Consider the following 26,759-nt stretch of genomic DNA (forward strand, 5'->3'; position numbering starts at 1 on the left):
ATGGTTCAACATCAAGTACTTTAGATGCTTCTTGGCAATGATTTTAAAGGGATTCTATCCTTCTGATTGTATGAGATCTTTTTCTGTTCTTTTGAGACCACATAACAACCCATACAGGGCAGGATTTAGACTTTAAGGCATGGAGAGGGATTCAGTTTTAAAATAATACGCAATGTAAGGATCTCTCAGAATCCATAACCACACACACACTGTAGAAAGAACACATTTTGATATGTTTTATAAACTGTTTAGGGGTTTCACAGAATTATAGCTTTCAAAGATACTATTCACAGCCAACAATGGGAATAACAATATTCCAGACTTATCTAAATGTAACTGCAGAATTAGGAAGAGTATGGTTTTCAAGGCAAGAAAAGTAATGCATGTTTGCCGTTTAAATTTATTCCTTAAATATTTTCTGTTTTTAAAGTACAGAATGCATCATATGCACAAACTGCAAAGGCAAGTCTTCATTTTTATAAAAGGCCTCTTGTGGGAAAAAAGGAAAAAAAAAAAGAGAATGTTGTCCCTCTAATCTGCCAGTGAATTTTGGAATGTTAATTGTATGTTCAAAGCAGCAACATTTAGTCCCACAATTTGTTTTCTAAATCTTCCTGTGTTTCTTCCCCAAAACAAATATAATTTAAAAAATGTCTTTGAGATAAATAAGAACTACTTAATGACAAGCTCTATAACAATGCCACCATACATTACAAAAGAAAGTGCTGCTGAAGTGAAACACATCTTATATTTGACCCCTAGTGTCATGGCCCAAAGAAGTTATTTTCATACAATGTAATCTCAGTCTTGGAAGTGTCAAAAACACCTTGTTTTATGACAATCTTTTTTTTTTGTGATTAAGCTTAGAATTGTCATCCTTTAGTCACTTCCTGTTTAGGCTGTTCAAGCTCATTCAATAGATCTTTCCCAGCTGCTCCTGCTTTCGAGGCAAATTGAATAGATCCATGTTTAAAACCCAGTGTCTTCAAGCTTCTGGCATAATCTGCAAATATAGCATGGATCAATTTATGTAAACAGGGATTAAGGAAAAGAGTAGAGAGCAGTGATAGAGAAAGCTCAACGATAGGCTTCCCTCACGCCAACCTCCGACTAAATAGGAAATGATGACTACAGCTGGTAATCATGTTGGAATACCACAGCACATTCTATCTTAAATATTTCTGATCATAGGTGAAAATAAAAATCCTTCTCTACGTGATCTTAGCTGGCTGGCACCATTATTTTAGATTGTCTGAAAGTAGCACATTAAAAATAGGAGAACATTGATAAGGGTCTGCGGAGATTCAGTTGAACACAAATGCACATCTAATGTCTATTTATATCAATAGGAGTCCATAATTAATATTTTTCTAATATTTACCTAAATTGAAAGATATTGGCAATAAAACAATTTTGGTGAAATTAGCTATAAGAAACACTATTGACTTTGTCATTAATGGTGCCAAGTGGCACCACTGGTGATAATCTGAAATTCGTGTCAATAGAAGCTTTATAAAATATTAATACACATGCTGCATATATTTTATAAGTAATATGCATTTTTTTCCTAAACTAATCTAACTGATAGATACAAATCCCCAGATAACAGATTCGCAAATGCGTATACTGGAATATGCAAGATCTCAGTAGCTTTATTCAGCTGTCTCACAATACAGTTTGATCTTTTAAGTTGCATCATTCTTACCACCTCAAAACTCACCCCTTCCATAAAGAAAATTCTTGGCAGCACACACTGTAGGGTTTTGTGTAAGATTTGAAACACTGCAAAATGTCCACCACAAGAACCAGTGACTTAAGCGCAAATCCCCTCAACACCAATACTCCATCATCTGATCCTTCACAGCTCTGATTTCAAACAATCATTTGTGTGTGTGTGTGCACACGTGCACAAGCACTTTCCTCCCTTGCTCTTTCTTTTGCTTCCTAGTGCCGCTGATTTGGTATTTGTTTTGCATGGGATTTAACAAAACACAGGAATACAGCACACACTGAGGAATATAAATGAAGTTCCTGCTCTTGTACATACTATCTAATATGGACATGGCCACACACGGACACATAGACCCACCCACCCACCCCCGCATGATTTTAGCAAAAGGATATTTGTGTCTTCATTAACTTCTATTGCATCATACCTCAGACAAGCTTCAACAAATAAAGCAGCTCTATCAAAATACCTCATGCTGATGAAGAGAAGAAACAAACTTGTTAGGACAGGAAAGCTTAGGAGTACTTCAGGCTATTTGGCATCATGAAAATTTGATACAGTTTATCTAAATTGTTTGGCTAATTAAACAGCACTCAATGAGCTGATCTTCAGTGCAGTTTTTGAAAGGATAAGGCTCAACTTAGAAATAGTATTTTTATAAAATGTCAGCGCTGCTTGGCTGCTTACATCTTTAAACGCTCCTGTCTGTTTTTTGGAAATTACAGCAAAAGGTTCAGTTCAGTTGCACAGAAATGGATGATAAACTATCAAGGTGTCTATTAACTAAAGAAAATAGAATACATTGTTTCAACAGAAAATGGTACAAGTAGTTCACTGAAAAAGAACATTTCCCAATTTAATGTTTGACTGACAACGATGGACAAAGCAGAGCACAGAGGGTACTCGTTCAACTCTACCTGTGCAGCATCTCTGCGACTCTTGTAAAGCATCCGAGTGACAAGAGGACAAGGATGGCCTTTGATTTTTGGTTGACTTGTGGAGAGCAAAGGTGATCCACCCAGCGCTTCAAGACATCAGCACACTCCTCTGCATTTAAACGAACCTTTAAGAGACAGAAGAGACAAAGAATTCTTTATTTCTGTAAGTCAACAGTTCATTTCTATGACATGTCACATATAAGGTTATTACAGTTTACAGCTTTAACTATACCAAGATTTTTCATAAGTCTGATTTCATTTAAAAAACTCAGCTGATTCTCACTCATATTGTGTATTTCTAGTTAGCCCTACTAATATCAAGAAATGCATTTGTCCCTAAAACAATTACAGTGAGGAAAAGAAAGAACCGAAAAAGGTGCCAAATATCCAAGCCCTGGGATTGCTCAAATAGTTTAATATGATTGTGTCAACAGGTGATAATTGAACAGAAGAGGCAAGGCATAAAATAAAAGAGAAGAAATCTCAAACTTTCCTGACAAACATGACCAATTTTTTTTAAAAGATGGAGTTATTTTGAAAAATCTAATATGTTCTCCTCTGGCAAATCTTTGTTACTTTATAACAGACAAAAAGACACCCATATTTAGTTCTCTATAGAGAGGCAATAAAATCATCCTTATTTTTTCTATAGCTGGTTAACCATACAGTGCGTCTACACTGTATTCACTGCAGTTCATGTAGAAACATCCAAGCTAGCTTTTAAGTAGTTATTTAGTTAACTCTAGTAGGGGATTGACAGCAGGAAAGAGCCCAGCAGAGGCTAACAATCCAAGTCCTTACCCAGTTTCCTGGGTGGGCTTTGTAATCCATGCTGAGCTCTGTGCTCCCACTGATTGTACCTGAATGACCTAATTAAGTTAGCTTGGTTATGACATAGGATGAAATAAAAGTAGGTCTGGAAGGGATATCACAAGGTCCTCTAGTCCACCTCCCTGCTCAAGGCAGGCTCATCCCTGACTAAACCACATGAACCAACTGTCTGTTTAACCTGCTTTTGAAAGATCGTAAGGATGGAGATTCCACAGCTTCTCTAGGGAGCTTGTCTCAATGCTTGACCACACTCAGAAAGTTCCTCCTAACAACCAACCTAAATTTTCCCTGCTGCAGGTTGAGGCCATTGCTCCCAGCCTCAGAGAAAAGCATATCTCCATCTGTTGTTGAATCACCCTTCAGGTACTTGAAGACTATTATCAAATCTCCCCTCAGTCTTCTCTTCTCCAGGCTAAATAATCCTAGCTCCTTCAGCCTTTCCTCATAAGTCTGGTCTCCCAGGCCCCTGATCATTTTTGTTGCTCTGAGCTGGACTATTTCCCAACTGTCCACATCCTTCTTGAAGTGTGGAGCTCAAAGTTGGACACACTACACCAGGTTGAGATGTCACCAGTTCTGAATAGAGCAGAAGAATCGCTTCCCTTGATTTGCCAGTGACACACCTGTTAATACAACCCAGGATGCTGTTGGCTTTTTTTGCAACAAGAGCACACTGTTGAATCATATTCAGCTTACAATCCACCATAACCCTCAGGTCCTGCTCTGGACTACTGCAGTCTAACTAGTCATTCCCCATATGACAAAATGGATTGTTGTCACTGTAGACATATTCTGTAGACATACACTGAATCAAAAAAGAATGTATGGTTTTTCAAGGAAAACTAATTTTTAGAGGGAGTCAGAATTAAACTTTGTTTTTGAATGTCTTGACAAGTCTTCCATTGGTAACTAGAAAAGTGGTCCTATTTTTCCATTTTAAACTACAATTAGTAACATGCTCCAGGTCAGGTGGTCCTCTGTACTCATCCAGAGGCCTGCTGAGGCTCTCAGTTCAGAAACAGTTTATCTAAAATCGGGATGTTACAACTTAATACACTGGAAAAAGGTTTTCACCGTGGTAGTTCTGACTAGATCCTGTACGCTCTTAAACTTTGGAAGACTTTAACATGCACACCGATCTTTAGAGAGGAATGTTTTGAGGTAAACTACAGCAAGCTCTTGACAAATTACTGACTTTTGCAAGCCAAGCTGCACGATTCCATTCACCGTAGGTTTGCAAATAGCGACAGGCGTCAGCAGCTTTATCTATCAGACACAGCAACTGCACTCCCTCTGGAAAGTAAAAGTGGATGTTATAAAACTTGTGTCTCCGTTAAGGAAAAAGTTTCTTTTAAGTGCAAGCAAACCCAAACAAAAGAACCCATCCTGACTTTGGAAGAAGAGTATCTACAAGTTCCTAGTTCATTCTACATGCTTCCTATACAACTTGCACCTTTGTTCCAATCAAGTTCCTTACCCCCTTCTTTCCCTGCTTCATAAGGTTCCATTTCTCTCGTGCTTTACTTTGTTCTATATAGAACTGCTAGAGTGTTCACTGGGCACACTTTAAAAATGTCACAGCGCTATACAAAATAAGGCTGATTTTTGTAAGCATTCTTTATTTTTTCTCACATAGCTTATGCCTTAAATAATACATGGAATAGTAAAAAAATCAGTATAACGTGTCCATAAAAATCTTCTTTAATCACTTTTACAAGTTGCATTGCTGCATGTCTTTATGCATTCCAAATCAGTCCCCTACTACAAATACCTATTTAACTGCATAAGATAGAGTCAAGGTAAAAGTCTAGAAAAGTATGTATATTAATTTATTTGAAACAAATTATGAACTAAAAAGAGACAGTTTCATTTCCAAGCTGACATGTTTAACTATAATCAATTAAAAACATTATTATTATTAGGGATATGGAAAATATGGAGCATTACATGCCAGCTTTCCTAAGTATAAGCAATAAATTGCAAGCAGGTTAATTTCTGAAATATAGTTTCTATTAAAAACAGCAGAACAAGTTGGTTTTTATTACAACATGCTTACTAATTATTATTAATATCTTATGAACATCTGTCATGGCACACCCTGTGAAACAAGTACCCTAAAAAAGTTTATTATAAAAACATGCTTTTTGTCTCATTGCTAATAATCTCTTTATTAGCTATTAGTAAACTTGCTTACATACTTACCTGCCAGCTTTCCATTTGCTATCATATTGGTTGCTACCAGTTTAATAGTGCTTTGAGAAGGACCTGATGAAGTGACTGTTGTGACCAAACATGCCTTGAGTGAATCACAGTAATAATGTGGATTTTCTGCACTTGTCTCTAACAGTAGTTGTACTGCTCTGTCAGTCTGGGGGGAAAATAAAATGACATTTTCTTTAACAGGGCACTGCCACCTTGAAATACAGTCTTGTGTTAGAACATTTGATCCTACTTCTTTAAAAACACTTAAACACCCAAACACTAATTGTAATAGAGACTGGAGGAAATGGGAAGGAAGATACATTTTTTTTTTCAGTTTATTAACTAATTACAAGAGGTGCACTGATACATTGGTCTGGTATCAGATCGATACAGATATAAAGAAAATCTGCTGTATTGGATATTGGCCCAATTAGGTTGATAAATGTCCAACAGCTGCAGTACAGCACTCAAGCAGCCAGGAGCAGAGCCAGCAGCATGGAGAGCTGCCTCCAGCTGGTCAGTCCAGTGTGGTAGAAGGGGAGGTGGGAGGGAAGAGGTATGGAGGGGGGCAGAGCAACACCTCCCACAGTGAGGGAGTGGGCAGCAGCAGCAGCAGGCATTGCCCAGGCAGGGCGAGGCGGGGCAGAGCCGCAGCTTGTGCTTGCAACCTGGGAGGGCGTGGTGGGGGTAGGAGGGGCATATGTCCCTGGAGCTGCACAGGGTGGAGCGGGGTGGGTTGCAGCCGAGGCTGTGTGGGGCACTTCTCGGCAGGGGATGGGCTTGGAGCAGGTGCCAGCAGCACTGGGAGGATGCTGCATCCACCCCAGATTTCACCGCAGCTCAGCTCCCAGCACCACTGCCACCAACCGCAGACCTGGCTCTTCCCAGCACATGGGTGGAGGTGGGGCATCGAGCTGGAGCAGTGCCGGGCAGCTGGTGGCAGTGGTGCTGGAAGCGGAGCAGTGGTGAAATCTGGAATAAATGCAACATCCTCCCAGCGCCACGGGTGCCCACTCCAAGCCCTGCCCCTGCCGAGAGGAGCCCCGCTGCAGCCCACCCTGCTCCATGCAGATCCAGGGGGCACATCTCCCTCCACCCCCATGCCCTCTGGGGGTGCAAGCAGCGGCAGGAGCCACCACCCCCTGGCTATGACTTCGCCCCCCCCCCACCCGCCTGGGCAGAACCTGCCTCTGCCCCTGCCCTATCCCTCACCATTGGGGGAGCATTGATCTGCCCTCTCCCTCCCCCCCTCCCCTTCCATCACACCAGACTTATCAGCTGGAGGCAGCTGTGTTGAATATCGGATCAGTATGAGCTGATATGCCTCCTTAAATTTTGGCTATCAGTATCAACCCCCAAAATCCCTATCAGTGCACCCCTACTATTTACTGGCCCAAATCAGGAAAACACCCTTATTCACACAGCACTTAAACATGTATCCTGAACAAGAACAAGATCAAAACATATACTTAAGTGCTTTCCTGAAAAGGTCTTAAGAAGAAGGAAATAGCAAACTGAGTATGTAATTTCCCCAGTTTGTGTGGTTTTCTCACAAGAGTAAAACAGGAAAGAAAAGTATTAAGAATAAGTTGGCAGGAAATAAAAATTGTAAAAGCAGAGAAACTGGCCAGGATTTCATAGGTTAATTTAGTATCTGAAATAACACTTCTTAAAAATTATCTAAATGGCAGGATGATGGAGAGAACTAGAGAGATAGATGAACTGCATCTATAGAATCACAGAAAATTAAGGTTGGAAGGGACCTCAGGAGGTCATCTTGTCCAACCCCTTGTTCAAAGCAGGACCAGCCCCATCTATATTATCCCAGCCAAGGCTGTGTTGCTGGCTTTTAAAACTCTCCAAGGATGGAGAGTCCATAACTTCTCTGAGTAACCTGTTCCAGGGCTTTACTACCCTCCTAGTGAGAAAGTTTTTCCTAATATCCAACCTAAACTTCCCTTGCTGCAACTTGAGACCATTCCTCCTTGTTGTGCAATCTGCCACCACTGAGAACAGTCTAGTTCCATCATCTTTGGACACACCCTTCAGGTACTTGAAGGCTGCTATTAAATCCCTCCATAGTCTTCTCTTCTGCAGACTAAATAAACCCAGTTCCCCCAGCCTCTCCTCAGCAGTCACATGCCTCAGACCCCTAACCATTTTCACTGCCCTCCACTGGGCTCTCTCCACTTTGCTCACATCCTCTCTGTAGTGGGGTAGGGTAAAGCTGGACACAGTACTGCAGATCTGCTGGCAACACTCCTACTAATGCAGCCTAGTAGGCTATTAGCCTTCTTCGCAACAATGCCACACAGTTGACTCATATTCAGTTTACTGTCCAGTGTAACCCCAGATCCTTTTCTGCAGAGCCAGGCAGTTCCCAATCTGTACTGCTGCATGGGACTGCTTTGGCCTAAGTGCAGAACTTTGCACTTGTCCTTATTGTATATGCATTTTATATATAACAAAGTAAAAACTGGTTTTAGATGACATAAAGTTAATATACTAATGTTGATATATACTCTTGTTGTTACCAATGAAGATCAAAGGTTCAGGCCTTTAGAACTGATAGTCTCTCTGATGCCATAAACCATAAGGTATTGTAAACCTATCTGCAAATAATTTCAGCTACACACCGAGTTAGCTGAGCAAATATTGCAAAAGGTAGTATTCTATTGCTTGGATATATATAAATAGGAAAAACATTCAGCTGGGAACTAACAGAACAATGCGGCTTGAAGGACCTTCTGTTTTTGGATGATACCTTGCACAACATTTCCACTTCCTTAGATCCACACACACAATATGCCAGCAACATATCCAGCTGAGTCTTGGATGAATGTCAGAGTATTATCCCCATCCCATTTAAGACTGATGCCATGTCGAATTGATAGAGGAGGATTAGAAACATGCAAAGACCATAGAAATGAGAGAGAAGTACTATGAAAAGGAAAAAAACCCATGACCTACGAACCTGTCCAAGGAGGAGGAGTTGGTCAGCACATTTCCTGGTATGATCATAAGTTGATCTTTTAACTTCCTGTAGATTTACTCTTTCAAGCTGAAATTTCTAAAGAGAAGAAAAAATACTTATACAAGCCTTTGAATAATCTTGCTAACATATACAACAGAACTTTTCCCATAATATGAACTGTTAATGTGCCAAAAATATTATGTGGTCTTATAGGAACTTTATCTATATTTTCAATAAATATAGTTACAAAAATGCATTATATTTAACCACCAACACCCCACAACTTCTCAACGGCAGTGGGTTCAACTACACGTGCATTTTAACATGGAGTTGACTAATCAGCTCTGCAGTGAAGTGCCACCGTCTATATGTGTGCCTGTATTAGGGTGCATGCAGTAAATTAACTCCTTCGCAGGATAGTACTGTCTGGGACAAGTATTATCGTACAGCAGAGTAATTTATGCCACTTAAACACACATGTAGATAGTAACTGGGTCCAGCTGGGGCACAAGGGTGCTACAGCATGGGGGCTGCCCCCCTCATGCCTCAGCCAGCCCCTCCACCACCCAACGCTGGAACCCAGAGTCTGAGGTTGACCCCCTCCCCACGCCTGCTGCCAGCCCGGGGCTGTACCACCCCAGTGCTAACTGCTGTGGGCCGAGGCACACGTGTGTAGGCTGAGAGTGGGAGCTGCTGTCTCTAATGCGAACTGTACCACTGTGCCAGAGCTTACTGCCCCACACTAATTGCATGTGTAGAAGCTCTGTGTTTTAAGCTTATGACTAGGCTGAGTTCAGAGTAGAACTTCATAATTAATTCAAAGTCTTTTTCTTGATTTAATCACATATTAATATTATATAAAAATGCCTCAAAATACCTGAAAATAGGAATTTTCACACAGTATATCATAACATATATCCAATGGATTGACCAGTTTTTCTGGAAGAATAACTGTGTCTGTAGTTTTTGCAGTTTGCACTTTTTCCTGGTATAAATTATGCAAATAATGGGCAGCAACAGTCCAGAAATGCAGTTCCGATTCATCACCATAGAGTCTAAGTCAAAAATCAAAATGAAGTATTATACTATTATGCATCATAGCTACAAATTAATTTGAACTTCTGAACCACATGAAAGCCACAACACTGACTGATTTTATATGTTAGATAATAAATGTTATGTGTTTAAAAGGTAGTTAAGTACAGAAAAGATGCATCTTTCTGTAAGGCACTTACCAGGTAGTAGGATAGGACACTGAACAAATAACTCCTATTTCAACACAGGCAGTTCCTTAAAGCTTTATAAAATGTAATTCCATTCAACCATGTTAAGGTCCTTTTCACACTAATCCAAAATTTACTACAAATGCAAAATTCACTAATTAAAGTAATAACCTCAGCCTAGAAAACACTTAGACATGTGTTTAACTACTCACTTCAGTTGTCTCATTAACTTTAATAGGAATTTCTGCTTATTTAAAGCACATTTATGTGTGTTGATAGGATCAGGACCTGATTTTGAAAAGACTTTTGACTTCTGTCAGAATCTGTTACCTTGAAAGCAGGAGGCACCTTTGCAAGAGAGTAAATTCAGGATCAAGCAAAAGTTTCTTGATGTCACTGCAAAAAGAAAATGTCACTACTGATTTGTAATATTTGGGCAGGATTTTGAACACAAATACAATCTACTATATTGCCTACTAAGAAGAACAAGTTGTTTTTCATTCTCAAATAAGGAAAGCAGAAATTCAGTCCATACAGAACAAAAGCATCTATTGAATAATATTCAACAACTACAACAGGAATTATTCACAACATGAAGAATACCTAAACACTTACAGGAGTGTTGTAAATTCTGCACAACAACCTACATTATTTATCAGTTATTTTAATAAAAGCTAAGTCAGATGGACAGTCAGGCATAGTTATAGATGCAATACATGTGAACAACCACATGGGTGTATTTGAAACTGTAATATGAGTTTGCACTACATAATTATGTGAATATAATCTAGAATGTCACATCATTGCATATTCTAATCAAACCTTATCATACCAAACCACCATGGGACTGGGAGAAAAAAATCATTACAGAAGACAGTGTTCGCTATCATAGAGTAAGTCAATTTGCTCAATTATAATAATGAAAAAATGTTGTTCCTGTTGTTATAATGGTTAAAAGGAGGTGTTATTAAAAGGCTTGTTATAGAATGAGGTTGTACTGTATAATGAAAATCTATAAGAGAGAAGGGAAGGAAAATGCATCTGATTTCCAAGATGCAAAGGCAGATCTCATAGCTTAAACGAACACACCGATACTGTTTGCTAAACTACTAGACACAGCTAAGTTGTGCTATGCTGTGTACGTTTGGCCCACATGGATGGACATGTTGTGAAAATGGTTTTCAATAAATTGCGGATGCTAACTGCAATTAAATGCTTTTAATTCAAATCAGCATTAATGAACCTCCTGTTGACAGCCACCATTGTCGGCAATATCAGCAACACGAAAGGGAAACATCACAAATTCAATAGTAGTTTCCATCCCACTTAAATATTTAAAACAGTAAATTATTCTGGCTGTTATGCTAACATCAAACAATTTATTTCAAGGAAGTTCTCCCACTTGGGAAGAACTTTATGGTTCAGTTTTTTTATTAGACAAAGCAGGCTATTAAACATTAAAATGTCATTTGCTGTTACTCAAGCACTCAAACATGCACATTTAGATTGGCAGCTAAATAAAAAAACAATCGTTACAGTTTTTGCTGCTGTGCCCTCATTTAAAGTGACACTATTAAAAACATTATTTAAAAGGTTCTTACTTGGACAATGAATTTAACTGTTCTTGAATCAGTTTCTTAACATTTTCATTCTCTGGATAATCACTGCATAAAAACCATAAGAGTTAATTGATATATATTCAATCCATTTATATATGCCCATATATTAACTAAACTTATAAAACACGAGGTAGAAGAAGAGTATTGGCAATGTGGAACGTAAGCCATGACAGGAAGCAAACTTATGAACATTTTTACTTTGTTAATGAAGAAAAAAAAGCCCATCCATTATTTTTCTCAGGCAAATATTAGTTTCAAAGAACTAATTCATGACCTGTCTTCACTTTCCCTCAGCATCATCAGTCTTAGTCACAGTCTCATCACTTCACTCTTTCCCATAACTTTATGTTCACTAAAACCTGCACTTCTCCTTACTATACAGCATTTTCAAATTTGAGTAACAGTTTATAGTAGCTCAATATTAATGAGTCTAAGGGGAGAGAGGTGAAAGGGAGCGGAATAACTGATGGAGAGCAATCAGTAATTCAGAAAACTAGGCCCCTTCAGGCACCTCCATTTACACTATGATAAATTGAAGCAACTAAAATTTTTACCCCCCTCTTGAAAACACAGGCATAGTACCAACATCTATTGCATTTTATGACTACTTTTCTCTACTGCCTTGACTTTTCTCACATCTTTCAAATCCTGATGGGCTACAAGAGCCATTGCAAAAGGATCTACTATCTTGCTCCACCTCACTTTTCTCTTTTCCTCCTTAAAGAGTTGCTCTTATTTGTTGCATAGCACTAATTCCCCAGTTGTGAGTCCTTGTTCTCCTTTCCTCTCACCACAAGCACTTTTGCTTATTTTGGGGAGTTCAGCTTCCATTTTGGTCCTATTTACCACCGTAACCTTCTACCTCCTTATCGCCAAGATCTTACTGGATTTTTGTTCATTCATGACACACTGATAATGGACATAATGAATACAAAACTGAATACAGCAATCATATCTCTTTTATTTTGACTGTGTTTTTAGATGGCAAATTATCTGGGGCATATACTTTCCCATGGGTATGGATATGGCCCAGCATACTGTCTATTGATTTCATCATGACTACTGCAATATAAAAACAATAGATCTAAATATCTGTAAGATGGTTGTATGCTTCTTAGGGTTTTGGACTACTAAAGCAGCAATATACTCATAAATCAAAGGACTGGGACACTGACCTACTCTCCAGCAACCCCCCTAACCACTTTCCAATCAGCTGTTCTTACAAATGAAACCTACTCCTGCTTTTTGATGCAAACAGCCAATTTTGACTAGACCAGTGGCACTCAAACTTTTGGACTCGCAGGACAGATGAGTGGTGCAGGGCTGGTCCACTGGCTGGATCAAGCCCTGTGCACCAGGATCAGACCTTTGGGGCCTGACTTCACCCCCTCTCTGCCTCGCATGCTGGGACTGGGCTGCAGGGGCTCAGCATCTCCCTCTCCTGCCAGAATTAGGCCTCAGTGCTGCCCCTTTTCACAATCCAGCATGCAAGGACCCAGGGCTCCCTGTGGGTGTGGAAAATTTGGCACCAGGAAAGCGGTGGCACCACTACCTCCTGCCAGACTTCTGGACTCAGGGGGTACCCGGGGGGGCAGATAACACAGCACAGACTGGATCTGGTCCATGGACTGGGGGTTGAGTTCTCCTGGACTAGGCTATTCCTATTGTCTTAAAACAGAAAAGAGCTCTTTTCAGAAATGGAGAGGCAGGTGTTACCCCTCCCATTTAGATTTTCTCATGACTGCTAAAGTTAAATGAACCCATTCAGCAGCCTTCTGCTGAAGAATATGCAGTGATGATAATAATAATAATAATAAAAGTTACTAGAAAATTACAATAAAGTCTTACACATGAAAAATATCTAGAGAATATTTATCATTCCATGGCTGGTGCAGCAAAAATGCTTTTAAAGCTAATGAGGCCCGTGGAACAAGGAGATAAGGACACCACACAGGTTCTGAAATAGAAAAAGGGAAGGGGGAAAAGTCTTATTTTCAAGTTAAAAGTAGCCACGCTGCAATGGAATAGCATTTACTAACAATAAAACACAGAACACTCAGTTTGCTAGTGTGCCAAAAGGAGTTTACTATTTGCCCCATCATCTAACTCAAATGTACAGTATGTACTACTATATGTAAAAAATATGTCGTTACAAACAAAAACATTTTTGGGATAATACATGGTTAAATTCCACACAGAATCTGATCTTTTGGGCTTTTCATTTATTTACAACTTGGTTCAAAAACTTGTGAAGTAATGGACATGTGAGCTCCTACTAAAAGACAGGGAGGAAAGCCATTAAAGATGTCCCAGAATGCATAATTCTGGCACATCCATCGCTAGGGAACAAAGTATTTTTTTAATATGACAATATTCTGAAATACCTTCAGTGAAATTAGGATGTGCCAAGAAGCTATTACAGGGAGGTAATTAAATTAAACATATTTCTCTGTTGGATGCTTCCCAAAGTCTGGTCAGTATATCGCTGTGGTTAGCTCAATTTTCAATTTTTCCTTGGTAGCCCATTTTCAATGTTAGTTTAAGATTGTATGAAACCATTAATTCAGCAGGAAGACTAGAAATTATCTTGCTGCTGCAAGTATATGTATTTGATTGTCACTAACCAGTTAGGCAAGAATTTGTGCACGCGCACATTTGACTTGTGCCCTTATGCAAAACACTAGTTGTAAATGAATAATTCAGCAGTGTAACCTACTCAAATGTTGAATGATCTCCACCTCAAGTTCTGAAGATTGGGAGGGGAAAAAAAATTAGTAGAGCTAGCAATACTTACAGTTCAGATTGCCAGCCATTACCTAGTATGAGACCTTTGTGTCAGAGATGCATGTTTTGTCATCTCTGTGAAATATGTAACCAAAATAAAAGTCTCTGGAAAAGGATCCTAGAGTTTGCAAAAATCTTTGTTAGTACATGCCACCTAAGACTTGACCACCTACACTGAGTATGCTCTATAGTTACACAAATCCTAGGTTTTGACCACGCTGCGCACCCAACACCCGTAGGCCAGAGAAGAGACGTAGGGTGGGACAAGGGAAAAGTAGCAGAACTCAGAAGTGGAGGACACGAACATGAGCAGAATGGAGGCAAAAGATGAGAACAGGAGAAGAAGGAGACAGGGACAGAAGGGACTACACCATCACTAGAGAACTCTCCCCTACAAGATCTGGAATGGAAATCATTATACTGAGTCTCAGATTGCTTTGCTGTTTAGAAAATATCTGTAAAAGCCACTGGTAAAATGGTTCCTTTCATTGTCCCACTGTGAGGTCGACATAAATGGTAACTGCCTTCTATAGCTGCCATTAATTCTCTAAGCTCAACTGGCAGAGAAGTGTACTGTGGCTTCCAAGATCCCAGTCCACTTGAGGACCAGTGAGTGACAAGGCAGGAACAGCCCTCTCCCATCAACTTAAGTTTAAATAAATGCACTAAAAACTTAAGTTAATAGAACATTAAAAGGGCACAAAAGTTAGGAAGTGTCAAAAATTAATGTGGCCCTTGCTATTCTTGATGTGAGAATCTTGAAATCAGAACCTTTGCCAAGTTAACTGTGCACTTCAATTGATTTCGAACAGCTACATGTGCAAATTCATAATCACTTAAAAAAACTGGACCAGCTATAGAGCTGGAAAATGTGTTCTAACTTTATAGCTGGTTTCTATCCGGCTTTAATTTTTACATGTAGCAGCATCTCCTGCTGTGGCTGGAAGCCCCATTGGCTGACAGGGCTCCTAGATACAGGGATGCACCGTGCACAGTTGGGGCTGGGAGTCCTGCAGCTGAGCGGACTCTCAGTCCCAACAGCACCCCACAGCTACCAGAACTGTGAACCCCGCAGGTGCGAACTCTAGGTCCCAGCAGTGCTCTGGCTGGGATCCAGAGGCCACACCTGCAGGACTCCTGGTCCTGGCAGCTATGGGGTGTTGTCAGGACCCAAAGTCTGCAGCTATGAGACTCTTGGTCCTGGTGTGACCATGGCTGCAAGCCCGATCAGCTATGGGACTCACAACTGTGGGAACATCCTATTTGCTGGTGCAGAGGGAACCCAGAATGGCAATCCTGAGTTCTCACTTTACTGACAATAAAACGTGATAGAATCAGATGCAGGATCCCACAGTCACATCTCTTGCCCTGCACATGTGGATTACACATCATGCCTTTATCTGAACATCTATAGGGACTCAGAGTCTTTAGCTTAGAGGGGTTGTACCTGCCCATTTAATGTCATGTTCCACACCACAGATCAGGGGAACCTCAAATGTCAACAGAAGTATAGGTGTCCACATTGTACCAGTGTCGAAGGAGGGCATGTTACGGAAAACATATGAACAATCAGCTTTAGGAACAAAGTTCTGGAAGGTAAGTAACTACTTCTGCTTCTTTGAGTGCTTGTCCATATATATATATTTCACTCTTGGTGGCTCAAAAGCAGTGACCTGAATAGAAAGGTTGGAGCTTACAGGCTTCTTAAACAAAGACTGCAGCCAAAAGAAGCATCAGACTTATATGGGGAATGATGTCTCAACATCTGTACTGAAATTCAAGTAGCTGACTTGAATATCTTTGGTATCAGCATCCTTCTCAGGGGAAACACACAAGCTGTCTGCACTCGAAACCGCAATGGAACCTAGCTAGCTAGCTAGTATCAGGTATTACTGGAGGGAAAATCATTTTGAAAGTCTCTGGGTCACTTTCTGCCTAACACTTCAATGTGCTAGCATGTATCCAAAATCCTGGAGAGATTCCAACAGCTTGACTATATAGAAAAATGTAAGTCTCCTCAGGACATTCACAGGGGATAGTTTATAGAAAATGGATCATTTGGTTCATCTGAAAAAAATTGGTGATGATCCTAATTAAGAACCTGGGATGCGCTTAAGGGTAAATTTATCTTTAAGGAATACTGTGTACAGAGAGCCTAAGCTCTGTAATGAAACATCCTATTAGATTTGTGAAATGCTGCACTGACACAGCTACACTGCTTCAGATTTGGGAACAAGCATGCGCAAAGCTTAGCGCAGTGTGGCACAACAAGATCACATAGGCATACCCCAAAATTCCCTGCCAAGTGACAGTTTTTGGTTTAAATCTTTGTCTGTAGCTCCCTCCATGTGAAATGGGGTTAAGGCCTCCTTCCCTCACAGGGTACCTTATCAAAGGGACCCAAGGTACGACTCCACGGGCAGTCTTAATTCTAGCATTTAATAATGGAATGCTTGATTTTGCAATCCTAAATGCATGGCTTTTTCCATGGAATATGCATATAATTATATAACACCCCCCTCACCCCCAATCCCAATGCTTTAACATTAGTAATGTAATAAAATTAAAAAGCAACCAAAAAAAGGTTAGGCTACATGAACAATTAGTTTCAGAGCCCATATAAGGAACTTAAACTGCACTGATTACCACATAAATCAGAAACCTTGCAATCATTTAAACTGTATCTCAGTTTGACATTTGCATACTCTTCAGGTCTTTCAATCTATCAGCTTAAAATGCAAGATGTTTGCTTCAGAACATTTCTTAAGTTTTTAGTCTAGTCTAATGAACCATTAAACTACATTTCAGAGATCAACTGAAAATTGGACACTGGAGTGATTTTAGACTTCCAATAAGTATTTTTTTCTTCCTTCAGTACTGATTTGCTATATGGAATAGTAACTCACTTCACAGGTAAGAAGAGTTACTTGGATTTTACTACAAAAGTCTCCCTAGGCAACTGGTATTGTTTGAAGCCCTTCCTACCTTTTTCATGTCCTTGTGACTAGATATTTAGCAGAATTCACAGAGTTGGTTGAAATTTGACAGGGCCGTGCTGTGAGCACGTCTGCTGTGGCCTTGAACTTGCAACCTCTGGGCCATCAACTAAGCACCTGCACAACCCCAGCTCCTTTTTTTGAAGCAATACTACAGTTTACACTACATGGTCCCCAACCAAATAAAGTTAAGCAGGACTCTGAAAAAGGCAATTAACCTATGAAACACGATTCACTTCAAGATTTTGTGCAAAAAGATTCAACTCTGCTGCAAGTGTGTATTGTCTGGGCAATGCAGGTCACATTTATTATGACAGTTAGGAAAAAAATCACTGTGGAGGCCCAGGGGAGGTTTTCACAGGAGAGGAGGGGCTCAGGGAACCATATCACAATAGCCGTAGGAATGTAGTGGAAACAATTCTTGAATTAGGAGGCTAGAAAAAGTGCCTTGTTCCCATACGCTACCAAAAATATTCCTCTCTCTCTCTCCACTCAAAAAATATCTGACATGCAATGGAAAAAGCACAGGGTTCTTCTGTATCTTGGATTTGCAATTATGGCATTGGTTTGGGGTGTAATAATGAGGACAGATCAACTGAGGATAGGGAGCTGCAAACCTCCTGAAGCCGGAAACTCAATTCCTCAGTCTGACCAGTTCTGTAAATGTACAGTGAAGAGGGAGTTATTTAAAGCTTTGTGCAGCAGGATCTCTTCCAAGCTAGTTGCAGACTGCGACATAAACAGCCTGCCTCAGCTCTGCTCATCTCCCAAATCTGCTAATCTGTTATATAGTTATTAAGCAAAGTGAAAGCATTAGCATTTACATTGCTTTGTGCACTGGCATTTGAGAGCTAGCAATGAGCACAACTTAAAATGAAACTCAATTAAAAAAAAAAAGTTACCCTTCCAAATGACCATTTTTGCCCACTAGTAACACTTGAGACTACTAAAAGAGATAAAATAATATCTCTGTTTGGAGGCAGGTGAGGTTCTGGGTTAACTGTGCATTTCACATCACATTAGTTTTTTTTAATTTAGTTTCAGTGGTTTGGGGTTTTTCACACAGCCAAAATGGATCTGACTGGTGGTCTGTCTATTATGGTACAGAATCTATGACAGTAATAAGATGCTTCAGACAAAGGGTCTCTGCAGGATTCAGTTGTGAGATAATTTACCCATGTGACATTTTTCCTACTCTCAACTAAGTTAGTGGTTTAATTATATGCTGACTGATTTACACAATGATTTTTATTCTATCCTAGGTAACTTTTGTTACTTTTATAAATATCTAAAATGCTACTGAATCATACTGTTTTTTTGACTGACAATGTTTTTCCTTTATTTTTCACAGGTTTAATTACATAATTATGCATGTCTATATTTTCACATTCAGGGTTCAAAAGAGAATATATGATTTCTAATCTATCTGTGTTATTGATCATCTGAATAACCTTTTCTAAATACAGAAAAATACATATAATCTATTCCTTTATAAGTTCAATGAAAAATTATTACAAGACATTCTTAAAGCACCTGGAGATTGTCTGCAGATTGTCTGCATCAAAATGCTTGGAAGATACTAGTTCTGCTCTCTTGTTTCATGGAAAAGAATAAAGATTATTTTTCTCACCCTTTCTATGTGTTGTTTGGATTGGTAACAAACATGAAACTTAACTATGGTGGTCTGTTGAGATTTGTTCTTACCTGACAACTCTTGTTCATCCATTTTAAAGCATGATGGCTTCATAGACATCTCTAGAACTCTGATGCACCCATCATCTGATGCCAAAATCACTTTATCCGAGGTACACCAATCTACATCCAGTATTCGGAAGTTGACATTTCTCCCACTTCTTAAACTGCTCACCATCTGTACCTGGAAAAATGAGCCACTTTTCAGCAAGGATATTAGTTATAACTGGCAAGATTCAGCGCTGTGATTCCGTAAGGCAGGGGTTTTCAACCTTTTTTAGTACGTGTGCCCCTGGCAGCCAGACACAGAGCTGAGGGGTGAAGGGTGCCAGGCGACTGGACGCTGAGTGGCAGCAGCACGGGGTGGTGGGTGGTGGCAGCAGCCGCTGCATGTGAGCATCACCCACATCAAGCTGGCCAGGCAGCGCCTGTGCGGCCTGCAGAGGGGCACCGCTCCCTCGCCCTGACCCTGCTCCTGGGAGGGGGTGGTGCAGGGTGGTGGGTGGCGGCGCTTCACCCCCACCCACCTGCACATACCCGCTAGGGCCTTCCCAAGTAACCCCCAGCTGACAATCCTTGCCATAAGGCATATCACATGATTAATAAAAGGGAACAAAGATATCCTTAAAGCCATCTTTGCATCTTCCTGGGCTAAAAAGACCCCCTAGTCTTTGCAGGACTCATGAGGACATTCTGCAGAGAAAGCAAAGGAGCTACAATGTCCTGTAACATGCATAAGGACTTTGGTAGGTATGACTGGAATGAGGAACACAGAACTGGAAGAGGCCTCTGAGCCCATAAGGACCAGTCCCCTATATTCACAGAAGTCACTAATCCAAGGAATATGTTAAGACTTTTGTATAATAAAAAACCCATTGTGGTCCTAAAAAGAGGTAGAGAACCACCAGAGAGAAAAGTAACAAGAGATTACAAAGATTTCTCAAATCCAGTTTCTAGAAGATCAGACTACACGGCTGTACTCTGTCTGGTCTGCAGAATGCATGGCACTACAGTCCGCATCTCTTCATGTAGAATCATTTATCCCTAGTCAATGTCCCATCTATAAATGTACAGAAGAATAAAACTCCAACTACCTACATAAGATGAATGTGAGATTTTTTAATGAGGTTTTTCCCTCTAATATAGGCTTTTCTGCAGAAAAAGAAAAGCAAAGACAAAGTTAATTCTCAAATGTCTGACTTTCATGTATCCCCAAATACATCAAAACCAAGTCAGGTCAACTTTGCCATTTAGTATGTCTAGATGTTCACAAAATCTTGTTAAGCCTGAAAAGGAAGATTTTTGTATTTCTGCACTGGAGCCCAAAAACATTTTTTATGCAAGCTGCAACCCAAAAATCACTAGGAGAGAGTGATGATAAAATGGTATTTCAATAAAGTGTCAACTTTATGAGTGAAAGGCACTTTTCAATTGACAGTAGCTTGAAAAAGCTTTCTGGGGAAGTAAATATCTTTTGTGAAAAGACCAGACACCTCTATTATATAGATGTCAGCAACAGCTCGTGTATAATTTTAACCACATTGTTTGTGTGCCTGACCTGACCTTGAGAAGTAGGTTTATATGTTTTGTGCACAAGTGCAACCAGATGAGAAATAGATGCATACCTCTTTTGCATCCCAAACTTCAGCTCCATCATTGAACAAGGATATCAGTTTTTGGTTTCCTTTTCCAGGGGCAAAGCGTATTTTTCTCACCCAGCCACGGTGGGTAGGAATCCCCCTGGGGGCAAAAAGAACTCAAGTTTTAAGCTCGTTCTAATCTACACAGAGAGATATGAGCAGTTGATATAAATTCTGTTTCAAACATTCTACGTTTTGATACTTTATAACTTGTAGAATTAATATTCCATATACATATATAAATGGATGACTAGCAAAAATATCATAAAAAACTTTTAAGTGACAGTTGTGTTAGAAAAATCTCAGAATATTTAATATTACAAATATTACAACCCTTTTCATTTGAACTATTCTTGTTTAAACAAAGCTAGTCAAATATTTAGCTGGGACAAGTCACCAAGGACTCACTGAAAACAACACAAATATACTATTTACACCAGCTGACAGTACCACCTCTCTTTTGTTATAGTTCAGCGCTGCCTGAGTAGACACTATTTGAGAAAAATTTCCATGTTAAAGGTAGAAGCTTGTTCTCTCAGCTGCTATATCATGGAAGCCTTCTGCAAATATAAAGAAAAACGTTCTGTCATCCATTCACTCTATAAGAAATGGTAAGATTTTATTCTCTCATACCTGGATACTCTAGCTTTTAAATCCCAAAAGTTTAAGTTTCCATCAACATCTCCAAGAACCAGGGTATCTCCTTTCCATGCAATACAAGTAATACTTCCCATGTTTCCCTGCAGAAGAAAATTATATGGTTAACAGCATTCTGCACGGGCAAAACATTTTTATACTGATACCGCCCATTACTTTCCAATGTTAAAAAAACTAATAAGCAAAATCTGCTTGTGGCTCCAACAAGGCGATTCCATTGAGTTTACAGGAAGAGTCCCGGTTCAGAAGACAGAATTTATCTCAAAATATTTTCTAGACTTCTTAAACTGAATTAAATACTGTGTTACAGCTTAACATTTAGTTTTATAAGAAATGTAAAACATTTGTGTGTTTCTAGTTTCATGTTAGCTCCCATGTGATAGGACTCATTCTCAAACACCCAGAGAACTAATGCATACTACACTAGGAAGTACAAACACCAGGATTTCAGTTTGATAGAACTTAGCTGAGTCTTCACACTCATTGCAAAAAAACAGCTGCCCTTCATAGAAAACCAAAACAATTAAAGCTGACAAAAGAACTCTTATCCATTACAAATCTGTAGCCAACTCAAGTCTTCTCTATCACAATTCATGATCTGAGGCCAGTGCCACAGGTTATTGCTACTGTTCAAAAGCTTAACTAAAGAGAAAGTTACAGCAAAATCAAGTGATATAACAAAACCTGCACATTGCGTTTAGTGTTCAAAGACAGGAAGTTTAATTTAAAATGACAAAAACAATATAAATATTTCCTGTTGCGCAATTTGGGCTCAAGTATAAGAACCAGGATCAGAGCAAATGTGTAGCCCATATAATACGTTTCCTCCCTAGAAAAGGGATGAATCAAGACGTAAAATGCAGGCAACTGGATTTAGATTCAAACTCACAAGACTCGGGTTCAATTCTCTCCTTAGCCACTGACTGTGTGATCTTGGTCATGTCACTTAGATACACCTAATGTAGACTACACTAAGTCCTCTTGGGATAGTGCCCCTTGAACACCTCTGGCCCCATATTCACACTTGTACATGAAGATCTGGAGACAAGGCCACTACTCTCAAGCATACCAGATATAGACATAGTGACAGATGCCACATAGGATGCAGTTTCAAATAAACCTATGTTAAATCCATGATCGGAGAAAGCTAACTGGAATGTTTGACATTGTAAATGTAAATGCTTTAGGGATTTCTGCATTACTGTGAGGAGCTGCCATAAGCAAGAGAGTTATTTGCAGTTTGCTCTATTCTCCAAGGTGCCTTCTTTACTACAACAATGGAGTCAGGGGAGCTACTTATCAAAACAGCTGAAATTTGCTGTAGAAGGGACTGTTTCCTTCTCAGCTAACTGTGACAAATGCCAGGAACACAGAGAAGCCTCATCTATAAATTCTGTCTCTGTTATCACCAAAGGATGATAAAGTTCTGATTACAAGTGTTTTTTAAAGAAGTAGTGTGAAGCCAAATGCAGGGCTTCTTTAATTTCCTTGCTCTGCAACAGAAACCTCAGAGGATCTTTATGGACAGTAATTGTGAATATCTTTTAGTAATCTTCTCCTACCTATAACAGCTCTTAGCTTTTAATAGTTCTCAGCTTCACTCTATATGTGCTATAATAAACAGCTGTTTTCATATTCTGAAGTAAGTGTTCTCAGTCTTTTTGTTATTTCATAATGCAACATCTTTACAGATTGATTCATGGTGCTGTATTTCCCCACTGACAGCAGCATCTCCCTTTGTCTGTGAGAGATGCATAGCAAAATAATTTTACAAAGCAGTCACAGGTTTTTCTAATAATAACAATTACAAGGGGAAAACGAGGAGTATGTACATCCTATCAAATTTTCATGTGCCTTTTGTAAATAAGTGGCAATCAACAGGCCACATTTTACCACTATTAATCAAAAGTTACCAAAAGAAAACCACACTTTGAAACTTAATCCATAACCAAAATTGGTGTCATTTGCATACCTCAAAAAATATCCCATGGATTGTGATTCTGTAAATTTCAACTGGCATTCATTTTCGTATATTCTTTAAACTTAAACCATTAATCAGAAAACCTCTCAACATATTTTTAATAAAGTTAATTTCCAAAAAAATTCTGATCTAGAATGTATTCAACAGTTACATCGTCTAGCGAGCACTTTTAGGTAGATCACAATGGAAATGGAAAGCATTTATAAAAATTTCCCCCACAATCAAATCTGTCATTCTCACTGATATATTTAAGAACTGCTGAATAAATTTATATATATAATACATAATATGCAATAGGACTACAAGTGTAACATTTACAATACTGTGATCCCATATTACCATGTCACATATTTATATATAAGGCATTTGTATTTTTCTCCTGTTATATAACCAGAGATACTTGCAAAGATAGAGGTTTCTTGAAATGTTATACAGATAATATTTCATGAAGTTAACATAATATTTCAGTAAAGTTCTGTCTTGACAAACGACTCTGGTTACTTAACAGGAGCTAAACAAATGTAGTGTCTAAATTTTGTACCTACAATCTTAAAAATATGTAATTTTGTACTGAAACACAAAGAGAAAAAGAAAAAACACAATAGAGTAGCGATTTTTTTATTATTTCCTCTCTCCCACTCCTTCCTGAAAAACCATCCTTGTCAAGTAGTCACTCTTTCAAAAAGCTGCCACTATCTCTGAAAAACAGCTGACCTGCCATATTGAACAGAAGGTTTTTTGCAACATCTTGATTGCTGGCCAATTCAAAGAGAAAAGGAGAACAAAATGAATAAAATTTTACAAATATAACTTAAATATTTTGAAGTTTATTGGAGGAGATGTGCCAAATGGAGAAACCTGGAGGTTTTGATATTACAAGCTGTGCTTTTTAAGAAGTAGCCTTAAGCCAAATACAGAGCTTCTTTAAACAGAAATGGATATAAACACCAGCAGGGCAAATTCACTTAACTACTTTAGCAAGGATGGCTATTCCTTTCCTAGCGAAATTCAACCACTTTAGGAGTAGCAGGAGACTTTGTGAAAGTGGACTCTGGTTTCAACTCTTGGCAGGGCACAACTTGCCACCTGTGCCCTATGATGTTTGGCAACTGGCCACTAGAGGGAAACCTGAGAATGTTATAGGACATCCATAGGTATGGGAGGTATACAAGAGACCAAGGATTTATCCACTGTATAGAAGTTTTTATGGACTTAAATGTTTATTGTACCAAAAGAATAAGAACTGCCTCTTGTACCTTAGGAAATTATTCTGTGCTGCATGCCCAGGCACAACTCTCATTTGCTGCAGTAATTGGCTGTTATGTAACACAGAACTGGCTTTTACTAACAAAGAGGGGATCGAAATATGAATGCCTGCATCTCAGAACACCTTACAAATGAAAATAAAAATAAGAGGAAAATTCATTGAGCATCTGATCTGTTTCAAATACTAACTGTGGACTAGCTTTACCATTCTGCAGTGGGACAGTACATTTATAACTAAGCAAAATAATCAAGCCTTGTATCAAAGTAGAACCTACACCTCTAATATCTCCCCAATTAGAAACACCACTCTATGTACTTAACGTAAAATAGTTTGTGCTAGTTAGCATTACGTGATGGTAGCGTTCATAGTCTCTGAAGGATTTTGCTTTCCTGTGAAGGAACTGAATAAGTAGCAGCCACTACTAGAAATCATCAGACAATAATCTGAGCTAGTCCTAAAAATTGTATGCCCCATTGTTATTGCTGATGCACTGATAACAATGTGAATGAGAAAAAAAGACTACTCCTGAACCATAATATTTTTTCCTTTTTAAAAATTATATAGTCCCACTGAGCTGAAGACTAATATATATGAAGTTATTAGTGTATACATACAGGATCAGGCCCAAACATTAAAATTAAATATAATCTACCATTTAAAGAGTTACGGTTGAATAGTTAAAATTAACAACTCACGCAGTGCAGAAATTTAGGTAATAACACACATTCAGTCTAACTGTGCAGTTAGAACTAGAAAACTGTGGAGGAAATGCAAAAATAAACAATGCAACCTTAATGATCCATGGGGTTTGTTTTTGTTGCCTATCTTTTTTTTTTTTTTTTTTAGAGGCAAAAGAAATTACAGTAATTTTGATGCAATATTCCCCAATTATCACACACTTTATTGCCTAGTTAGGTCTAATAAAAAAGTAAAGGTAATATTACAAGAGGGCTAGGATTTGACTACACTTAGCTTAGAAAAATGGCAGCTAACCAGGTAAACATCAGTAGTCCACTTCTCCTAAAACCACCTCTTCCAAAATAGAAAGCATCTTAGATGTGTTTTTTAAACACGATTTTAAGTGTTGCTACCCACACTAAAGATCAGTATTAACATCCTTTGATAATCTTGTTCATTCCATACTTGAAACTGAATTTCTGCTGGTTCTGCTCTCTCTGTAAGAGCATTTGCTCTCTTTGCATCTATATTCTAACTGTGGAAATAATGGAAACAATTTTGCAACCCTGCTAATAGCTATCACTAACAGAAGCCCAATATAAACATGGTCAAAAAAGTTTCCTCTCATGCACAGGGGAAACTAACATTTTCTTAAATTAAACATAACAGATGCAGTAGATATGTAAGTCTAATACAAAGACAAAAAGCCACAAAAATCCCACAGCAAATAAAAGTAGGGTATTTATTTATTTTGCTGATGTTCTCATTTCCATAAAGCCTAAAAAAATTCAGCTGCTGTCTACAGCATTTCTCTGAGATGTATTACGCAAAAATGAGATACAGTTGAAAAAAAATTTCCACTGTTCCTTCCAAATAAATAAACTGCTTACATAAACTAATGCACTATTGCAAAGCTGAAAAGAAACATTATTTTACATAAACAGGAACTTTCATTTGTTTTGCAAATGCAAGTTTTGTTTCTATTTCCAATCACGGATTTTGTAAATATTTGCCATTAAAATGTATACTCCTAATAATTATAATAAAATGTTATTTTCTGCAACACTAGCTATCAAAACAAATTAAAGACCCAATTATACAGTAATATTGAACTTACATCAGGAGGAATTCTTGCACTGTCTTTTACCGAGTTTCCCTCTACTGTGAGATAATAAATCTGCCCATCGGTATCTGTAAACACGAAGTGCTCTCTGGCAGAAATGTTCTGACTCAGCTCAGATTTACTTTCGGCCTCCTGTAATAAGCTTTAGGAGAAATGCAGTGAGTCAAAGGTAACTCTTTTTTGTTCTTGAAACGCATATAAAAGATCAGATTTCCCCAATGAATCAATGCATAAAAATGCAGTAGCATGGAAGTGGATGTTTCTTCCAAAATGGTTCTTTCTACTCAAATCCCCAAACAATAATTGACTTCCACCCTTATAAGAGAAACCAAGTGGCAAAAACTAATTTTACTCCAAGGAGCAGATTACTAAAGGGTACTGCCAATGCCTGTTTGGAATAAATGAATATCTCTCATGCTCAGCAG

At 38.8% G+C, this 26,759-nt stretch overlaps 1 protein-coding gene across 2 annotated transcripts in view; it reads right to left on the bottom strand.

Moving 5' to 3' along the window:
* Nucleotides 1-222: 222 nt before the first annotated feature.
* The window catches only part of WDR11 (WD repeat domain 11), a 93,000-nt gene continuing 66,463 nt past the window's right edge, over nt 223-26,759 (bottom strand). For both annotated transcript variants that reach the window (XM_090057345.1, XM_090057344.1), the window contains exons 16-29: nt 26,329-26,476; nt 21,262-21,368; nt 20,614-20,728; nt 19,001-19,172; nt 13,365-13,473; nt 11,499-11,561; nt 10,228-10,293; nt 9,552-9,729; nt 8,675-8,770; nt 5,701-5,866; nt 4,694-4,791; nt 2,647-2,792; nt 2,122-2,204; nt 223-1,027 (exon numbers count right to left, since the gene is read on the bottom strand). In XM_090057345.1, coding sequence (XP_089913471.1) covers nt 873-1,027; nt 2,122-2,204; nt 2,647-2,792; nt 4,694-4,791; nt 5,701-5,866; nt 8,675-8,770; nt 9,552-9,729; nt 10,228-10,293; nt 11,499-11,561; nt 13,365-13,473; nt 19,001-19,172; nt 20,614-20,728; nt 21,262-21,368; nt 26,329-26,476 — 1,702 coding nt within the window. In that variant the 3' untranslated portion in view covers nt 223-872. The remainder of the gene's footprint in view (nt 1,028-2,121; nt 2,205-2,646; nt 2,793-4,693; nt 4,792-5,700; nt 5,867-8,674; nt 8,771-9,551; nt 9,730-10,227; nt 10,294-11,498; nt 11,562-13,364; nt 13,474-19,000; nt 19,173-20,613; nt 20,729-21,261; nt 21,369-26,328; nt 26,477-26,759) is intronic.

Source organism: Crocodylus siamensis, chromosome 7 (genome assembly GCF_052110815.1).
Source record: "Crocodylus siamensis isolate JL-2025a chromosome 7, ASM5211081v1, whole genome shotgun sequence".
Classification (NCBI taxonomy): domain Eukaryota; kingdom Metazoa; phylum Chordata; order Crocodylia; family Crocodylidae; genus Crocodylus; species Crocodylus siamensis.